The sequence below is a fragment of the Oryza sativa genome, chromosome 4 (genome assembly GCF_034140825.1).
Source record: "Oryza sativa Japonica Group chromosome 4, ASM3414082v1".
Lineage (NCBI taxonomy): Eukaryota > Viridiplantae > Streptophyta > Magnoliopsida > Poales > Poaceae > Oryza > Oryza sativa.
Genome location: NC_089038.1, coordinates 20,663,799 through 20,681,875, shown reverse-complemented (window position 1 = coordinate 20,681,875; position 18,077 = coordinate 20,663,799). Strand labels below are relative to the sequence as shown.

General features: G+C 50.8%; 2 protein-coding genes across 2 annotated transcripts; one reads left to right on the top strand and one right to left on the bottom strand.

Moving 5' to 3' along the window:
- Nucleotides 1-12,400: 12,400 nt before the first annotated feature.
- Nucleotides 12,401-14,411, top strand: LOC4335770 (purple acid phosphatase 22). Its single transcript, XM_015779129.3, has 4 exons — nucleotides 12,401-12,667; nucleotides 12,759-13,631; nucleotides 13,726-13,814; nucleotides 13,902-14,411. The coding sequence occupies exons 1-4, from the start codon at nucleotides 12,434-12,436 to the stop codon at nucleotides 14,134-14,136; spliced, it is 1,431 nt and encodes a 476-aa protein (XP_015634615.2). The 5' UTR covers nucleotides 12,401-12,433; the 3' UTR covers nucleotides 14,137-14,411.
- A 1,491-nt stretch (nucleotides 14,412-15,902) lies between these two features.
- Nucleotides 15,903-17,541, bottom strand: LOC4335768 (uncharacterized). The gene is made up of 2 exons (XM_015778169.3): nucleotides 17,149-17,541; nucleotides 15,903-17,012 (listed from the first exon to the last, which is right to left on the bottom strand). The coding sequence occupies exons 1-2, from the start codon at nucleotides 17,429-17,431 to the stop codon at nucleotides 16,228-16,230; spliced, it is 1,068 nt and encodes a 355-aa protein (XP_015633655.1). The 5' UTR covers nucleotides 17,432-17,541; the 3' UTR covers nucleotides 15,903-16,227.
- Nucleotides 17,542-18,077: the final 536 nt, after the last annotated feature.

Sequence of the window (18,077 nt, the reverse complement as noted above, 5' to 3'; positions counted from 1 at the left end):
GAAAGTTACCAAGAGGTTGAAGCTCTTGCTAAATTTTCTCCAAAATCTCTATAGGATTGTTCATTCCATAGGAATTTCAAAGGATTGGATTGGATTCAATCCTTTGTTTCAAAGGGTTTCATAGGAAATTTTCTTATAGGATTGAAATCCTCCAAAATTCCTATGATTTTCCTCCAAATCAAAGGGGCCCTGAGTCTTTATCTCTCCTCAAATTCCTGTGTTTTTTCTATGGCTCAATCAAACGGTCGTTCTTATGTTTTTCCTATGTTTTGCAATCCTCTGTTTTAGACTTGTATTCCTATCAGAATCCTATATTTTTCTTATTCCTTCATTTTTTTATTTCTATGATTTAAAGGGCCCGCCTCTTTAAATCGCAGGAATAGAAAAAACACAGGATTCTGATAGGAATGCAGATGTAAAACAGAGGATTGGAAAATACAGGAAAAACATAAGAATGACTATTCGATTGAACCACAGGAAAAACGCAGAAATCGGATGAGAGAGATAGACTCAAAGGAAATTTTCCAAGAGGTTGGACCTCTTGCTAACTTTCCTCCAAAATCTCTATAGGATTATACATTCCATAGGAATTTTAAAGGATAGTATAGAATTCAATCCTTTGTTTCAAAGGCTTTCATAGGAATTTTTTTTCATAGGATTGAAATCCTTTAAATTTCCTACATTTTTCCTACAAATCAAAGGGGCTCTTAGAGTGGATGTTAAATTTTCTACGTTTTTCCTATAGAATCGTAAGAACATGAAAGTTACATATATTTTTCCTTTTCTCATTTCTACGAATCAAAGTCATGAATAGTGTAGGATTTCAATTCCTTTATTTTTTTCTCCATTTTTACTCTAATTCAAAGGGGCCTCAATCCTTTAAAACAAAAGGCCAAATAAGAAAATTTCCTACAGAATTTAAATCATATAAAATTTTTACATAAATCCTTTAATTCAAAAAGCCCTAAAGTGCTACATCGTTGTGGCTGTGCAGGAACTGTCCAGCTGAACCGAACCACCCCTTGTCACAGTTAGGATTCGACAAGGAAAACCCCGGTTCTGACACAGCAAATTAATGGGGGTGGCAACACAAGACGGGCACGAGCATACCCTTTCAAAAATTTTCACCTGACACATCGAATATTCGGACACATGCATAGAGTATTAAATATAGAAAAAAAAACTAATTACACATATTATGTGTAAATTGCGAGACGAATCTTTTAAGCCTAATTGTTTTATGATCTGATAATGTAGTGCTACATTAAGCATTTCTAATGACGAATTAATTAGGCTTAATAAATTCGTCTTGCAATTTATAGATGGAATCTACAATTTATTTTATTATTAGTATATATTTAATATTTTAAATATGTATCCGTACATCCGATGTGACGTGGCAAATCTTTTTATCCAGACAGCCATAGACGGATGCAGTCCGATAGCATCGCATTGAAGCGCATGCCTCCCCACTGGTTATTTGGAGTCAAACAAAGCTAGAGATGCTCCTCCGGCCCCCATCATGGCGTGGGGTGGCACGGCATGCAGCCGGTCGACACGAAGCGAGGGATCAATGGGCATCTTGCCGGCGCGCACGTACGCTCTCGCTACGTGCAACTCCCGTCCCGGCCATGCCATCATCACGCCGAATCGCCGGTCGACGCGCGCCAGCCACGACGATCGACGACGTACGCATCGTGTAAAGCGTATCACCTCACCACCGTGTCAATGAAACATGTGCAAACCAGGTCCCACTCGTCAAATCTCTTAAAGAAAATGTGTGTACACTTCCCACTACTGTCTGGTAGAGCAAAAATGCACAATGTAGTAGTACTATTACGGTCGGAAGTGGATTGTTTATTAGTCTATGATAGATTGATAGAACAGTACTCACACTCACGATGCACACTGCTAACGGGAGGCCGACAACTGGGTCCCAGTACGAGGTGCCGCGACTTAATATTAGTAAATGCCGCATCACTCTTCAAGTGCCGTACTGGTTTCATGGTGTGGTGCGGCACAGCACATCGATCGCCATCGACCGCTCTCGCTTGCTGGGCTGCCGTGCGTGCACGTGAGAGGTAGGAGTCACAGCACAGGACTTAGCTGCTGCCTGCTGCACCGGTGCCCCTGCATCCGCTGGTCCGTCTCGGCTAATTTGCCCGCCGCGCTACGCCCTCGGCCGGTCTGACACATCCCCGGCCGTGTTGGCGTCGCAACAGTGTCGTTCATATACTACTCCTCACTGCGCAGCTAAACTCTAGCGGTAGCAGCAACCAGTGCGTAGGCGTAGCTAGCTATAGCTACTCGCGCGCTGCGCGCCGAATCTTCTTTGAGCACGCACGGATGACGCATGTTCTCTCTGATGTAGACGCCCCCGTGTCAGGGCCGATCGATCGATGGATCGTGTCGGCAAGACGCCAAAAGGACACGTTCTTTTTTTTCAACTTTGCTGTACATGCACGGCGTAGATATGGCTGGAGTCTGGAGAGCAACCCGGTCGTGTCAAAGCCGCACTCGATCGGCAGAGCCAGGAGTCGGATCGACCCGGCCGCTTGTGCTCATGCCTACCCATAGGTGACATCGCTGCTACTGTAGTAGTAGCAGTAGCAGCGCCTAGGTCGTTCAATTGTTCAAAGTTGCACGAGCTGATCAGGAAGTATGGTAGGAGTACGTACACAGTGATCAGTAGTACTCCGTAGTAGCTTAGCCTGCTGCCTGCCATCGTGACATGATGCACCTGAGAGAAAAAAAGGGGCCAAAATGATTGGATACGCCTTTCGCTTTGGTAGGGGAGGGAATTAATTGCCGGCGACACGTCTGGTGGGTCGCGTCGCTCGCACAGCCGGACCGCCGATGATGGCGCGGTTGAATATACCGCTCCCCGCTCGCGCGTTGCCGACGACGCGCAACGTGCGTGCAAGGCCGGTGTGAGACCCGATCGCGACCGATCTGCCGCCGCTACTGATGATGCCCGCTGCTGCTGCCCTGCTGCCTAATTAACATATGCTTCTCCTCCCGCGATCGATCGATCGATCGACGCCAGGACGGCGACGACGAAAGCTGGGGACAAAACGGAGCCCGGGGGAAACATCCGAACATGGCAGCACACGTGCATGGGCAGAGGCGAAGCGAACGGTGCGCCGCGCGATCGATCGCCATCGGACGGCCCGGACCGTGTGCGGGGAAAGTAGAGGACCGAGGTTAGCTGGCGATCGAGCGGCGACTGCTACCTGCTCCGTTTGCAGCCGGCCGCAGTGCAGGACGACGCAGCGGCAGCCTTCGGTTTCGCAGGATGCATCGCCAAAGCGGGGAGAAAAAAGGCAAAGGTTTTGCAGCTGCAGATCGAACAGATGGAATGATGATGGAGAGACGACCAAAAACTCGGAATTAAGATGGCCAGGAGAAAAAGGCATTGCGACTCATGCATATGCATGTTCACTGTCCAGGCAGGCAGGTCACCAATCTGATCTGATCTCTGATCCGAGTCCAACCCGACAGGACCGTGGAAGGTCCGAACAGGCGCTCGTTTGGCTGTCCAGGACTGTAGTAGATGCCAAGGAAAACAAGCTTGGAAAATATCATAAACGTGTTTTGAAATCGGTTGCTCACTCTGTTTCAAAATATAAATACTTTCAATATCAAAGGCTGTTTTAACGTAGGATTTGCGAAAAACAAAAAAAAAATCCTAACAATAAAACAAGCTAAAATAAAGAATTACAAAACATATAATAAATGCATAAATAATCGTTTGAGTAGACCGTAGAAAACACACATAGAAATCAAATGAGAGTGATAGATACGAAACAAATTTTTCAAAAGATTGGAGCTTTACTGACTTTTCTTCAAAATCTCTATAGGACTCTCTATTCCATAGACATTCAAAGGAAGAAATAGTATTCAATCTTTTGTTTCAAATGCCTTCTTAAAAATGAATTTGCTATACTACTTACGACATAAAATTTGGTGGAAAAGCAACCAAAATTTTCACCATGGCCCGAGATTCATGCACGGGTTGGAGAGAAAAAAATCAAGGGATCTGGGATTTGAAAGTGTGATGTGCAAAACCGTCGGGCGTTTCTTCACCACCACACGACGGGGTCAATTTTATAGTTACATTATAACGGGACCTAATATATATAGCAGTTATATAGTGGTTACAATATTATTACAGAGCCAAGTTACATTTGAAATGATTTTACTCAAAAGCTTGCGAAAGCTTTTAAGATAAGATAGTCCCCTTACAAATCCTCCAAAATTTTCATATATATACTTTCTTAAAAGATGCTGGTGGTGGTGGCGGTTCTGCCACTCCCATCTATCTGACAAGTGAAGGCCACAATCTATCTTGAGCTCATCATTGTTGACCAACACTGTACTAGAGTGTGAAGTTCTATTTGCTTCATGTACAGTGTACAACACATTGTTTATCCTATCATCGTTAATCAGAGCTTGAGAGTGATGATTTAGTTTTAATCAGATCATCTAATATAATTAGAGCCCGCTACAACGCACGGATATTTCTACAATTCAAAGGGAGCCTAAAAGTAGGTTTAAACTAAAATATAATCATTGCTTGTCATACAAATTTGTGAGGGTTACGGATAAGGCATACCCTCTATTCCAGGAGTTGCTAGATATACAAATACGATATATCTTATGATATACGTAAAGGAATATGTAAAGTAAGAAAATCAGTGAAATCGTATGAGAAATATTCTTCACGAGTAGGGCCATATACATATCCTACTCGGAGAAGGGAAGGACTGTATTGTATCGTGCGGAGTCTGATATCTCCGAGTTCTACTTGGAAACCAAGATGAACCATGGTATAAATACACACCCCTGAGGGATACAAGGCATCGAATCCTTAGTGCAAGACACCCACCACCGCAAAAGCAATCCGGAGAACTTTTGAAGCCTATTCGCCGATAGATCCCGTCGAGTCCCTCTCGACAAGGATCTCGTCGGTAATCTTAGAGTCTATTTATCTTCTTTTGTACTCTGTTGTTTTCTTTATAATCCCATATAAACTGTATTAGGGCTATTACCTTACGAGAGACCTGAACTAGTATAATCCTTGTTTTCTGTGTGTTTGATGCCGTATCGTGTAGATCATCGTAGCAACGTACCCCAATACCCTCATAATACGGTCTACGGGCATCCCCCGTGAACACAATTACCTTTTATTTAATTTTCATCTCACCTTACCCCAATCATCCCTGGTTCATTAAGAACATTATACTAGTTCTTTTCTACTCAATCTTAATCTTTATTAAAACCTCAAAAGTTTTTATATTTTCAAACAGACAGAATATCACTCCTCTAAAATGAAGAGTAAAAAACACTAGAATCCTTAAAATTGTACCGTAGTGTCACAATCATCCCGGTCTCTAACTTTTGAAAATGTAGATCTACGCCCCTGAACTATCAAACATTTTTCAAAAGTGTCATATACCTTTCGGTTGTTGACATGGCTGGACATGTGATTTGTCGCCTTGACTGTCTCTATGTTGGAGACCAAGTTACTTCATATTTATTTATTTGAGTAAATATCAGAAAACTACAAATACTTCAAATTATCACAAAAGTATAACTTTAAGGTGATGTATGACAAAACTACAGATTTAACAATAATTTTATAACAAAACTATAGATTTAGTAACAAAGTTATCACAAAACTACAGATTTTGGAGTTTACCTTCGCACTAGTGTTATATTTGAGTTATAAACATCTAAGTTTTGGGATTGAATTGACACTAAACCTATAGTTTTGTGATAATTTTGTTACTAAATCTGTAATTTTGCGATGCTCCACCTTATATATGTAGTTCTCCGAGAAATTTAATGTTAAATCTGTAGTTTTTCGATGCATTACCTTAAATATGTAGTTTTATGATAATTTTATGAAAGTTCCTATAGTTTTGTGAAATTTACTCTATTTATCTTTGAAGACTAAGCCAATAAGTCAAGTACGTGTTACGTAGTCAAAATCGCTCTCAATAATGTTAATATTGTCGAAAAACTTGATTTGCTCTGGTGTAGAAATTGGAAGTTGTTCTACTTAGTTTGTGGAGTAGTTGAGCGATATAAATGAAACTCGGTCTATAGTTGAGCTATATAAACTCGTCAAGTGGACTTTTTTCCATAATTTGATCTGGACTCTGTAGAGGATCAATACATCTTCCAACGAACAATGCAAGAACGCGCATCTTAAAAAAAGAATAAGTTCACTTTGACTCTCTCAAATATAGGTCCAATCTTATTCGTATTCCTTAATCATGCTGGATATTTTGATCCCTAACTATTAAAACTGATGTAGTTTAACTACCTCGATGGTTTTGAGAGTGATTTTCGCTGACATGGCTCGTTGATAGGTATAACCGACTGAGTCAGCATATGGGGCCTACATGTCAGCGCCACCTCTCTCTCTCTCTTCTTGTCCGCAACGTAACGTATCCTCGCTTACTCCGCTACGCGCTTTAGCGAGTCCAGCTGGGGTAGTCGGTGACGTCACTATCAACGTCTTCAACGCCGACGAGCGTGGGCATGGGCTCAAGGGCAGCCACGGTGCCATCGCCCGTCTGGAGCAGGAAGTAGCAGCGGAGGAGGCGTCGACGCTGGGGTCACCAGAGGCAAATAGGTGCTGGCCTTAGAGAAGGTAATGATGGCATCGAGGAGAGTGGTCGCTGCAGCAAATCCAGCCGTGCCGTCGCTCCGCCTCAGGTCAAGTTGGTGCCCAGCTCCTAGCCCACTGTGCTTCCTGGTCACGCTCCCCTTCCCCATAGCCTCTGGTAGAACCACTGCCACGACTACTTTCCCGCCCGGTGATAGGATGGTACGAGAGAGGGGAGAGAAATCACATCCGTCGCAACAAGAGATGGAATGCATCTTGCCTCCCTGAGCACAAGCTGCATGGGAGAGGGAGCTTGCCGGATTAGGGATGAGCGGGTGAGCTTGACAGGACACGTTGGTCGCCACCGCCATTGTCTTCCTTCCCGCAGACAAGCGGGTGAGCTTAAGCTACCTCTTCGCCGGAGAAGGTGGCCGCCATCCTGGGAAGCAGCTCAAGCTCGACGGTGTTGCCCCGGGCTGGTGCAAAGCTTAGAGAGGAGGAAACACTAATATGTGGGCCCTAGAGAAAATCACCTTCAAAACAATTTAGTGAGTCAAATTACACCGGTTTTCATAGTTAAAGGATCAAAATATTCGGATATTGCAGTTGAGAGATACAAATCATATTGAAACTGCCTATCCATTTTGTTAGGTGATTTCTAACAAAAAAAAATCACCCAGATTTTTTTTACCCTTGCATCGAATGGACTATAAAAAAAATAACAAATACATATTTACTTACATAATATTTTTATCAAAATTACAGTGCACTTACATGTCATATCAACTAAATTTACAAATGTAATTTTGGTTATATATGACTGTAATTTTATATTTTAAATAAAATAACTAATACATATTTACTTACACAACATTTTTATCAAAATTACAGTGCACTTACATGTCATATCAATTGAATTTACAAATATAATTTTAGTTATATAAGGCTTTAATTTTATATTTTATTTTAGTTAAAAATGTCTTAATTTTTCAACAGTTAAAGAAATCAATTTTTATTTGGAAAAGAAAGGGAGAGAGAGCGATAAGGAAGCAGGAAAAGCAAGAGCAAGAAAAAAAAAAGCAAGAAACGTCATTCGCGCTGATTCCTCCACTAATCTTGACGCACGATCCTACCGCCAAAAAAAATCAAATATCAGAGAAGAAATCACTCGACAGATGTTTAGCAAAATCGAATCATATTAGACATACATACCAATATATGAGGGTGTCAAAGTGGACTTTTTATTCTTAAAAAAACGACTGACAGGCCTACAGAGGAAGGCATAATCAATGCGGAAGTGTTTCGAGTCATCTCATCACATGGTACGTTGTGTTATTCGGCCTATAAGAGCCCATTTATCCCGAATAGGTCCCCAGAGGAAAAAAAAGAAAAAGTACACCGAAAGTCCCTCAACTTGTCATCAAGTTACAAACGTCCCCCAACCACAAAATCAGATATCCGACGTCCCTTAACTAATCAAAACCGGTCATAATATATGTCCTTTGATGGTTTTGACCCCGGTTTTATCCTACGTAGAGGCTGAGTCAGCATGAGACCCACGTGGGCCCCACATGTTAGGCCGAGTCATCTTGCTCCCCCTTTTCTCTTCCTCGGTTCATCCTCCGTGCACGCCTCGTCGGCGATGCTGGCATCGAACACCTCGATCATCCACTCCTCCTGCACCACGGTGCGCACCCACTGCGGCATATCGACGTCGTCGATCCTTGGCACCACGTTCGTCGGCGGCTTCCCCGTGAGAATCTATGACGAGCCGGCGCCAACGCCATCGCCGTAGATGAATGCCACACCGCGTGGGGCCGCCAACGCGATGTGCGCCTGCGACGTGAAGCCGAGGCGCACGCGGCACACAGCGCTACTGTCGCCGTGGAGGAGGAAGGAGAGGACTCCAGCGCCGACGAAGTACGAGACAAGAAGCTTCTCGTTCCCTCGCCTCCTCCGCCGCCGACCCGGTCTCCCCCATCGCCCTCGACTCGCTCCCTTCCCCTTCACCCGCCGTTCCCATCCCCACCCCCGCTGCCGCCGCCACCCACCTCGCCGTCGTGGCCTACCTCGCCGTTTCCGCGCCTGACTTCGACGTCGCGGTGGGGCCCTCTTCGCGCGCCCCAGCAGCCGCGCGCGCCGCGCGATCGAGGAGGGTGGGGCCGCCTCACTCGCCTCCGACGAGGCCGATGCCGTGGCGGACCAGCTCGAAGCCGTAGTGGGGAAATCATTCTCACCATCGTGGGGCGACCGGGCCGCGACGGAGGAGCAGTCCTCCCGTGTAGCCCACGACCTCCCTCCTCTCCCGCCTCGCCCCGGCGGCATCCTCCCCAGCCGCCGGCCGACTTGTCCATGTGGAGAAGAGAAGAGTGAGAGAGAGAGAGGAGGAAGGGAGAGAGATGATGTGGCAACCTGACATGTGGGACCCACATGGGTCTCATGCTGGCTCAGCCGCTACGTAGGATAAAATTGGGGTCAAAACCACCGAAGGACTTATTGTAACCGGTTTTAATTAGTTAAGAGACGCCGGATATCTAATTTTATGGTTGAGGGATGATTTTATAACTTGATGACAAGTTGAGGGACCTTGGTGTACTTTTTCCAATAAAAAAACGCTTGAGTTCTTGTTAAGAGAGGAAGAGAAGGAGAAAGTACATCAAAGGTCCCTCATCTTGTCATCGGGTTACAAAATCATCCTCCAACCACAAAACCAGATCGTCATCCTCCATCTTATAAAACCGGGTCACTTTGGGTCCTTAGGTGGTTTTGATTCTGGTTTTGTCCCATGTGGCAGCTGAGTCAACCTGAGACCCACGTGGACCCACGTGTCGGGGTGACCAGGTCATCACCCCTCTCCCTCTCTTTCCCTTCTCTCGCTTCATCCTCTCTCTCTGTGTTCTCATCTGGGCAGGCGGCAGGCCGGCCGACGGGTGGGGAGGAGGGCCGGCGGGGCGAGGCGGGAGAGGAGGAGGTCCGGCGGCCGGTGACGGGCGACGCGCCGGCGGCGACAATGCAGGAGCAGGAGGGCATCGGTGGTGGGAGCACAAAGGAGCGCGAAGGGGGAGCATAGGGAGGGCCGGAGCCGGGCCGAAGCATGGGGGTGGGTGTGGAGGCGGAGGCGGGGCCTGTCTGAGAGCGACTAAGCTTCGGCTCATCAGGCAGGAGGCGACGGGCAGGGATTTGGGGGAGGCGAGGTGGTGGAGCAGCGGCAACACTCGCGCGGGGCCAACTTGGCCTACTGCCCCTCTACTGCGTGGCAGGAGTGGAGCGGCAGCGGCCGGCGGGAGAGGGCAGCCGCCATGGCTCCTTCAATTAAGCAGCATCAAACCACTGCCCAATCCCCACTTCAAACCATGTAGTGCTCGCCGCCGCCTCCCTGCGCCCGGCCCGTGGTCGAGAGTGTCAGTCCCAGCCAGGCGGCGCCATCCCTGGGGCATTCGGCTCAGGCCCCGCCACGGTCGGTCCCTGCGCGACCAAGCGGCTCGCCACGACCGTCCCCGGTGGCGCCCCTACTGCCCCCGCTTTGTCGGTATCCGTGGCGACGAGCGCGCCCGTGCTCGCCACGACAGGCGCCTACCCGGCGATACCAGCAGGATCACAGGGCACCTCAGCCTGTGCACACGACGATCCACCCGTCCGTTGTTGGGTATTTTGGTGGAGGAGAATAAATAGAGAAAACCGAAAAGCAGCAGAAGTTTCTCTGCCCAAAAATATTCAGAGAAGAGTGCTCTTTCTTCAGTTTTCACGTTTCCTGAAATTCTTCGACTACTGTTGCGGTCCTGAAATATTCAGGGAAGAGTGAGCGTGGGAAACTGTTTTAAACACTCGGGTGGACGTTCACCCGTTTCTCGGGTGGACGTTCACCCGTTTCTTGCATGTCATCTAAATGGTTATGAAACATTTTCAAAAAAAATGACATAATATGTTAATATGCAATATATCACTTCACAAACATACAAGTTCAAATTCGACTTCTACAAGTTGTAAAAAAAATAACAAATTTAACTGTGAATATGTGTATACTAGTTAGAATTTGATTTGTTATTTTTGTTATAACTTGTAGAAGTCGAATTTGAACGTGCATGTTTGTGAAGTGATATATTACATATTAAACTATCTTGTGAATTTTTTTTGGATTTTTTCATAATCATTTAGGTGCCATGCAAGAAACGGGTGGATGTCCACCCGAGAGATTAGAATCCATCCTCGAGTGAGCGTGAGCGTTTTCAGTTTGATCCTTGTGTTTTGCTGACATCCGCGGTCACCGCCGGCGTCGCCGGTCAATACATCATCCACGCAATTGTTTTGCTCCTCTGTCCTCTTCCAAGAAAACCACGCAAGGGAGCTCCGCGGAAACGTCGCCGCCACCGATGAGATGACTACAAGACATGACTTCTGCTCCATGTTCTTCTTTCGCAGCAGCCGCGACCACGTCAATGTCCCCATAAGCCACCATCCTGCCGCTAACGCCCTCCTGCTCCCGCGTTGCGGCAGGGCGAGGCGGCGTCGGCGAGCGAGCGCAGTGTCGGCGGCGGCTGCGACGTGAGGCGACGCTGCAACGCCGGGAGCGTTGTAGTAGGCGTTGAGGAGCGCCGCCGTGGCCTCCCGCAGCAGCGTCCGATAGATGTCTCCCCTCCCGTCCAGCGCCTCCCGCAGCGTCATGTCGGGGCCGTACCTCTGCGTGGCGACGGGGCCGAACACCATGGCCACAGGCGGCGAGGGTGAGCGGCGCCAGATGGGCGGTAGGCGGCGAGGCCTGCGGCGCCAGAGTGGCGGGAAAGGGGCAGCTGGCGAGGACATGGGGGGCGGCGCGAGGCCTCTGCTTCCTGCTCTTCGCGACGTCGCCGCCACCGCCGCCGTACTGGAGCAGAGCTGAATCCTCCTCGTCCTTCTTCTTTTGCTCCGGCTTCTCAAACGTCTCCGCCTTGACCGGTGAGCGCCACATGCCGGTGTCGCGTGAGAGCATCAGGAGGCCGAGCGCGACGTCCTCCTGCTCCTTCTCGAACCCGCCCAGCACTGGCCGCGGTGGCACGGGCGCCGACGCCGCCCATCGACCGCCACCTCCGCCTCCGCGTGATCACAGTCACGTGGGGAGGAAAGGAGAGTGAGAGGATGACGTGCCATCCTAACATGTGGGCCCACGTGGGTCCCACGCTGACTCAGCCGCCATGTCAGCCAAAACTGGGGTCAAAACCGCTGAGGGACCTAGTTTGCACTGGTTTTGTAAGTTGGGGGATGCGCGGTTTTGCGGTTAGGGGACTATTTTGTAACTCGATGGCAAGTTGAGGGACCTTCGGTATACTTTTTCCAGGAAGAGAAAGGTCCGGATAATGTGCAAATGGAATATTGCATCGGTATAGAATTGCCTTGCCATGGCCCACAGGCCCAGTAGGCGATAGTCCAACTAGAGCCCAAAAAACCGGAGTTCAGAAGTTCTCGCAAATTCCGAAGGCTTAGCCCAACTCAACATTTTGCTGTCTCGCGTTTCCGCGGCATATCTCCATCAGCTTTCAGCTCTCTGACCAGTGCCGCCCACTACCCAGCAGGCAAAATGCTTGAAGCGAAGTATCAGGTGTGTGTCAGTTGGGTCTCGTGCGGTGAAGTCCCCGCTAAGCAAAGGCCAAAGGGCGAGAGGATCCCGTACGTGGAGTATGCGAACGCCGCATCGCTCTGCGGTCTGCACCACACAGACACAGGTAACAGGTTGCTCTCCCACTCACCTTTGTGCAGCGCGTCAAGCGAAAGCCATCTCCCATTCCTTGACGCCATCGGCAACCCGCGCCGCGCGCACATTGCCGTAGCCCAACCCCACGCTATATGGTCCCATGCACAACGACGTCGCCGGTCTCGGGTTGCTTCCACTTGCCTAGATACGACGCGCCAAGGAAGATGACGCGTCGCGCTGATGATCTCCTGGTTGCCGGAACGCTCGTCATCTCCATCGTCTTCTTCAGGTGCGCCGCTGCCGTGGCAGCCACCGAGTATGTCCGGCCTCCCCCCGGGCGGGTCATCTTCACTGAGCACACCAAGCCCGCCTCACATCCTCAACAGGTATACTACGTACACAAATGCGAGTTCTTGAGGATGCGTTCTATATTCGTTTAGGGAAATGACGATCGATGATTGATCCGTTTGTATCTAGGTTCATGTGTCGCTCGTCGGGGCGAACCATATGAGAGTGTCATGGATCACGGAGGACAAGCACGTCAAGTCCGTGGTGGAGTATGGCAAGGTCTCCGGGAACTACACGGCGTCGGCCACCGGCGAGCACACATCCTACCGCTACTTCCTCTACTCCTCCGGCAAGATCCACCACGTCAAGATCGGACCGCTGGATCCCGGCACGGTGTACTACTACCGGTGCGGCATGGCCGGCGACGAGTTCGGCCTCAGGACCCCGCCGGCCGCGCTCCCAGTCGAGCTCGCCGTCGCGGGGGATCTTGGGCAGACCGAGTGGACGGCGTCGACGCTGTCCCACGTCGGCAGGTCCGACTACGACGTGCTGCTGGTTCCCGGCGACCTGTCCTACGCCGACGCCCAGCAGCCGCTGTGGGACTCGTTCGGCCGGTTCGTGCAGAAGTACGCGAGCCGGCGGCCATGGATGGTCACCGAAGGGAACCACGAGGTGGAGGCCGCGATGGCGCTCCCGGGCTGGCCGCGGCCGTTCACGGCGTACGCCGCGCGGTGGCGGATGCCGTACGAGGAGAGCGGCTCGGGGACCAGCCTCTACTACTCCTTCGACGCCGCCGGCGGCGCCGTCCACGTCGTCATGCTCGGCTCGTACGCCGACTTCAACTCGAGCTCGGAGCAGTACAGGTGGCTGGCCCGCGACCTCGCCGCCGTCGACCGCGGCGCGACGCCCTGGGTCGTGGTGCTGCTGCACGCGCCCTGGTACAACACGAACGCGGCGCACGAGGGGGAGGGCGAGGCCATGAGGAAGGCCATGGAGCGCCTCCTCTACGAGGCCCGCGTCGACATCGTCTTCGCCGGCCATGTCCACGCCTACGAACGCTTCGTGAGTTCGATTTTGATCAGCGCCATTGCTCGAACGGTTGATCACACGTACAATTCTCAACTAAGCAGTGCACGTCTTGACTTTGTCGCTGCAGACAAGGGTATATAACAACGAGGCGAACCCGTGTGGACCGGTGCACATCACCATAGGCGACGGCGGCAACAGGGAAGGCCTCGCATTTGAGTAAGCACTAAACATTAACACCGGCAAAATAACTTACAAATCTTGATAGCTAACCATAGCTCACGGCTAAATCTGGTTGGATATCAGCTTTCGGAAGAACCACAAGCTGGCGCCGCTCTCGTTGATGAGGGAGGCGAGCTTCGGGCACGGGCGGCTGAGCGTGGTGAACGCGACCGCCGCGCGCTGGACGTGGCACCGCAACGACGACGCCGACTCCACCGTGCGCGACGAGATCTGGCTGGAGAGCCTGGCTGCCAACGGCGCGTGCCAGCAGAGTAGCAGCGCCGCCGCCGCCGCGGACTCTCAGAACGACGAGTTGTAGCATTGCACATTGCTTGATATTAATTCAACAAATTAATTTGATAGCGCTCTTAATTTGCTTGTCACGTGCCGGTGAACCTGGGTGCTTACTTTACGGGCAAACAATGCATTTGTACCATAGTGTGGTTAGTGGCCAGTAGTGCTTAGGCCGGCGGCATTTGCCGTGCCTCTGATAGCTAGAACGAACAACTTCTGTGCCTGTTTGTGGGTGTAATCATGGTTGTTACCATTCCAGATTTCCTGTGTGATGTGCTTTGCACGCTAGTTCTGCCTACCCTTGAACTCAATAATTAAAATGTTCGTCCATAGACACACGGTAGTCATATATGTGCGCGGACGCGCTAGCTTGTTAAGAATTTCGTATATTGGTGTGGTTGGGCAATGCAGTTATGACTCATCGAAGTAGTGGTTTCCCAAACCGCTGGAGCCAGATTACCGCGCCCTGTCGGTAAGCACTGTAACCGCGGTAACCGTGACAAACCGTATAGTAAAATTTATTAAAATTTTAAATTATTTTTTAAATTTATTTGAATTTAAGGAGGTTACCACGGTTTTTCTCTTACTGTACTCTACGGTAACCACGCGAACCGGCGGTTTTGGAAACCCTTCATTGAACTTGAACCAATGCATAAACAGCATATCAGATCAATCAGAGAAACCAGAAGCTAGAATAACAATTAGAGACAGTATGTGACAAAAAAGTATTGGTCAATCTTACATTGTGTCAAATTGTGAACGTCTGTGTACACTACTAAATTGTCAACATTAGTAGTACATATGCCGGCTTGGCGGCCATGACACACGACGGGACGGGGTCGCCGGCTCGCCGCCGGGGCGCGCCGACACCGGCCACCTCGCGCACCGGGTGGCGCGCTCCCGCAGCCACGCACGGCCGGTGCACACACCCTGCGCGCGTGCAGCCTGGTGTAGCGCCTACTCCCCGACGACGAGGACGTCGACCCGGCGTCTTCGTCGACGCCGCATGAGCCGGCGCCGGCGCAGGAAGAGGAGGAAAGCGAGGAGGCCGAGCAGCAGGGCGAGGCGGCGGAGTTGGCGTCCGCGTCGCCGCCGCTGCCGCCTTCTCGTCTCGCGTGCATGCGCTGGCGGGAGCCGACCGCGCAGAGGCTCATCCTCGCCGGTCGGCCGCTGCAATCGCTGTTGTCTCCTCTCCGCCGGCGACCCTCCAACCTCCATCGCTGCTCCTACCCTTACGCCATGGCCGGCAACCTCACGACCAGAGCATGCGGCGTTATATTACTGTAACTCCGCTGCGAAAGCAAGCTGTCATCTTGCAGCGAAGCGACGCAAGGAATACGACTACCAGGACTGGATCGAGTTAATGGCTAATGGTGATCGCCTGATCGGTAACGATGCTATGTGGCTCGCGTCGCGCCGAGAAGAGGGCGGAGATGATCAAAAGGCGTCAGCGCGAGGCCGGACCAGGAATCCAGCAGGGAGACAGGGGTGCGTGGCGTTTGTTTCAAGGTTCGGCAAGGAATCCCGTCGCGATACAGGACCGGACTTCTGAAAAGGAGAACAGGACCAGACTTCGTTGATGAGAGGGCCTGCAAAGACTGAACGGATTTTTGTTTGTCACGTTGTACTGAACCAAAGTGCGCTGGGGTCAACCGGCAAACTGATCAAGTTGGTTGCATCTCCTTTTTTTTTTCCAGATAGTGAATACAAATGAGTCATGACACACATAATTGTTTCAATTTCAGAATTTCTTAGCAGCCACTACATAAATACATAAGCAAATAGAGTACGTAACAAATTAAGCTTCAGTGTTCAACTTTTATTCTCAAACACGATTACAAAAGAGGATATAGGATTGCAACGACACGATTTTGAAGTTTGAACCGGGCAATCTCATCCTAAATCACGGCACTGACAAGTGAGAAACACTTTGTTCCCTTCCCAGCGTTTGCTCGTTCGACGACGACTAACACGCGACAATTATCACCAAATCTTTTATTCTTTGAACTACCACTAATAACCGTAGCAGCAGCTAAGCACGTATATATTACTATATTAGTTTATATAGGTAATTAAACACCGAGAAAAAACAGCTCTACGACTTCGCTTTCTCACCTCACTTCTTGCAGACCAGGCCGGCGCTGCCCTTCCCGCTGCCGCAGAGCGCGTCGGCCGGCGCGTCGACCATGCCAACGGACGAGGCGAGCGCGCCGTCCTCGCCGGCGAAGCGCGCCACCTCGCAGTCCGTGGCGAAGATGTCGGAAACGGCGTACTTCCCGGCGCTACCCATGACCGGGATCTTGGCGCCCACGTCCACGCCGGCGCTGACGTAGTCGGGGCGGTAGGTCTGGCCCAGCACGCCGTGCACGTCGGCGCTGATGGAGTAGAACTTGAACGCCACATTGAGGTGGGCGAGGCTGTCGTCGGCGGTGAGGCCGTAGCCGTGGATCCTCGAGTCCTCCTCCGTGACGGGCACCGCGTTGGCGACGATGCGGAACCGGCCGTCGAGGCGCACCACCACGCCGTTGGCCGGGCCGGTGCGGAAGACCGAGAGCGCCGGAACGGAGGCTGGGCTCCAGCTGGCGGCGGGGACGGCGTCCAGCTCGACGGGCGCGCCGTCGAAGGTGATCACGAGGCGGTCGACGGCGGCGTCCCACCTGACGGTCCTCCTGACGCCGAGGTAGAGGCGGTGGCCGCCGAAGCGGATGCCGAGGGCCTGCACCCAGGTGAAGTCCCGTGCCGCCGCCGCGTTGCGCTTGCCGATGAAGTGCGCGTTGATGTGCAGGTTGGCGTCGGAGAGCAGGCAGAAGTCGGCGTCCTTGCGCCCGTGGAACAGGAACTTGTTGCCGTCGCCGCCGACGAACCGCGGGTCGTAGCACTCCGTGCCGGTCAGCTCACACACTGCATGCACCAGTCACAGTCCAAAACCCGACATGCAAAACCGATCATCAAAAACCACCCCAAACGTAACGCGCCTACCTACTATTACCATGCATGATATGCATTCTGTTTTGAACTTTTTGATGCGTTTTCTTACGGCAGACGAGCTTGCAGGTGGGGCAGTGAACGTAGCACATGTCGCGGCAGCCGCGCGGGCACGCGCGCGGCTCGACCGTGCAGTCGGGGCCCGACGCCGTGTTGTTCTGGTTGTAGCAGCTCGCCACGGTGGGCGACGAGCCGGGGGTCATGTAGATGGGGATCACGTTGGGGTCCCTCAGGATGGGGCTGTCCGGGCTCAGCGGCTGGGCGCCCACCGCGACGACGAGGAAAGCGGTGGCGGCGAGCAGCAGCGCCGCCGCGGACGGCCGGACGGGCACCATCTCCGGTGAGAGATTGATCGAGCCGGTGAGATAGTTGTTAGGGGGGTGAGATAGTTGTTAGGGGGGTGAACGCACGTTAGTGGTTGTGATACGATGGAACAGGCTCGCGCGCTTTTTTATAGGCGGGGTCTATTGGTGGCATATTGAGCTCTGACCAAGCGTGTGTCGTTGGAATTAAGCATGGCTTTTTCGCCAATCAAGTCTGGGGAAGTCAACTTCTCTCTCACTCGCGCGGCGAGCTCCACATGAAACGATTCCACGCTTGACATCCCGGCCAACGGAATGCGGTTGCTTGTTCTTGATCTTGGTTTCGAGTACAATCTTCTCTACGTTATGGCAACCGCAGGATCCACCCTTATCAGCCTGTTCCAAAGTTATTTATATTTTCCTTTTCTCCCTAACTCACCCTTATCAGCCTGTTCCATAGTTATTTATATTTTCCTTTCCTCCCTAACGAAAAATAAAGTGTTTATCTGCTTGTCCATCTTGATTCTAACGCAAAAACGTAAATCCAATACTCCCATTCTTCCAATACTCACATCCATTTTTTTTTTTGGGGGGGGGTTGGGTTGGGGGGGGGGGGGTACCTGAACAATCTTTCCACACTAGACTTAAACGCCGAGAATATGTCCTAACCCAAGTGAGC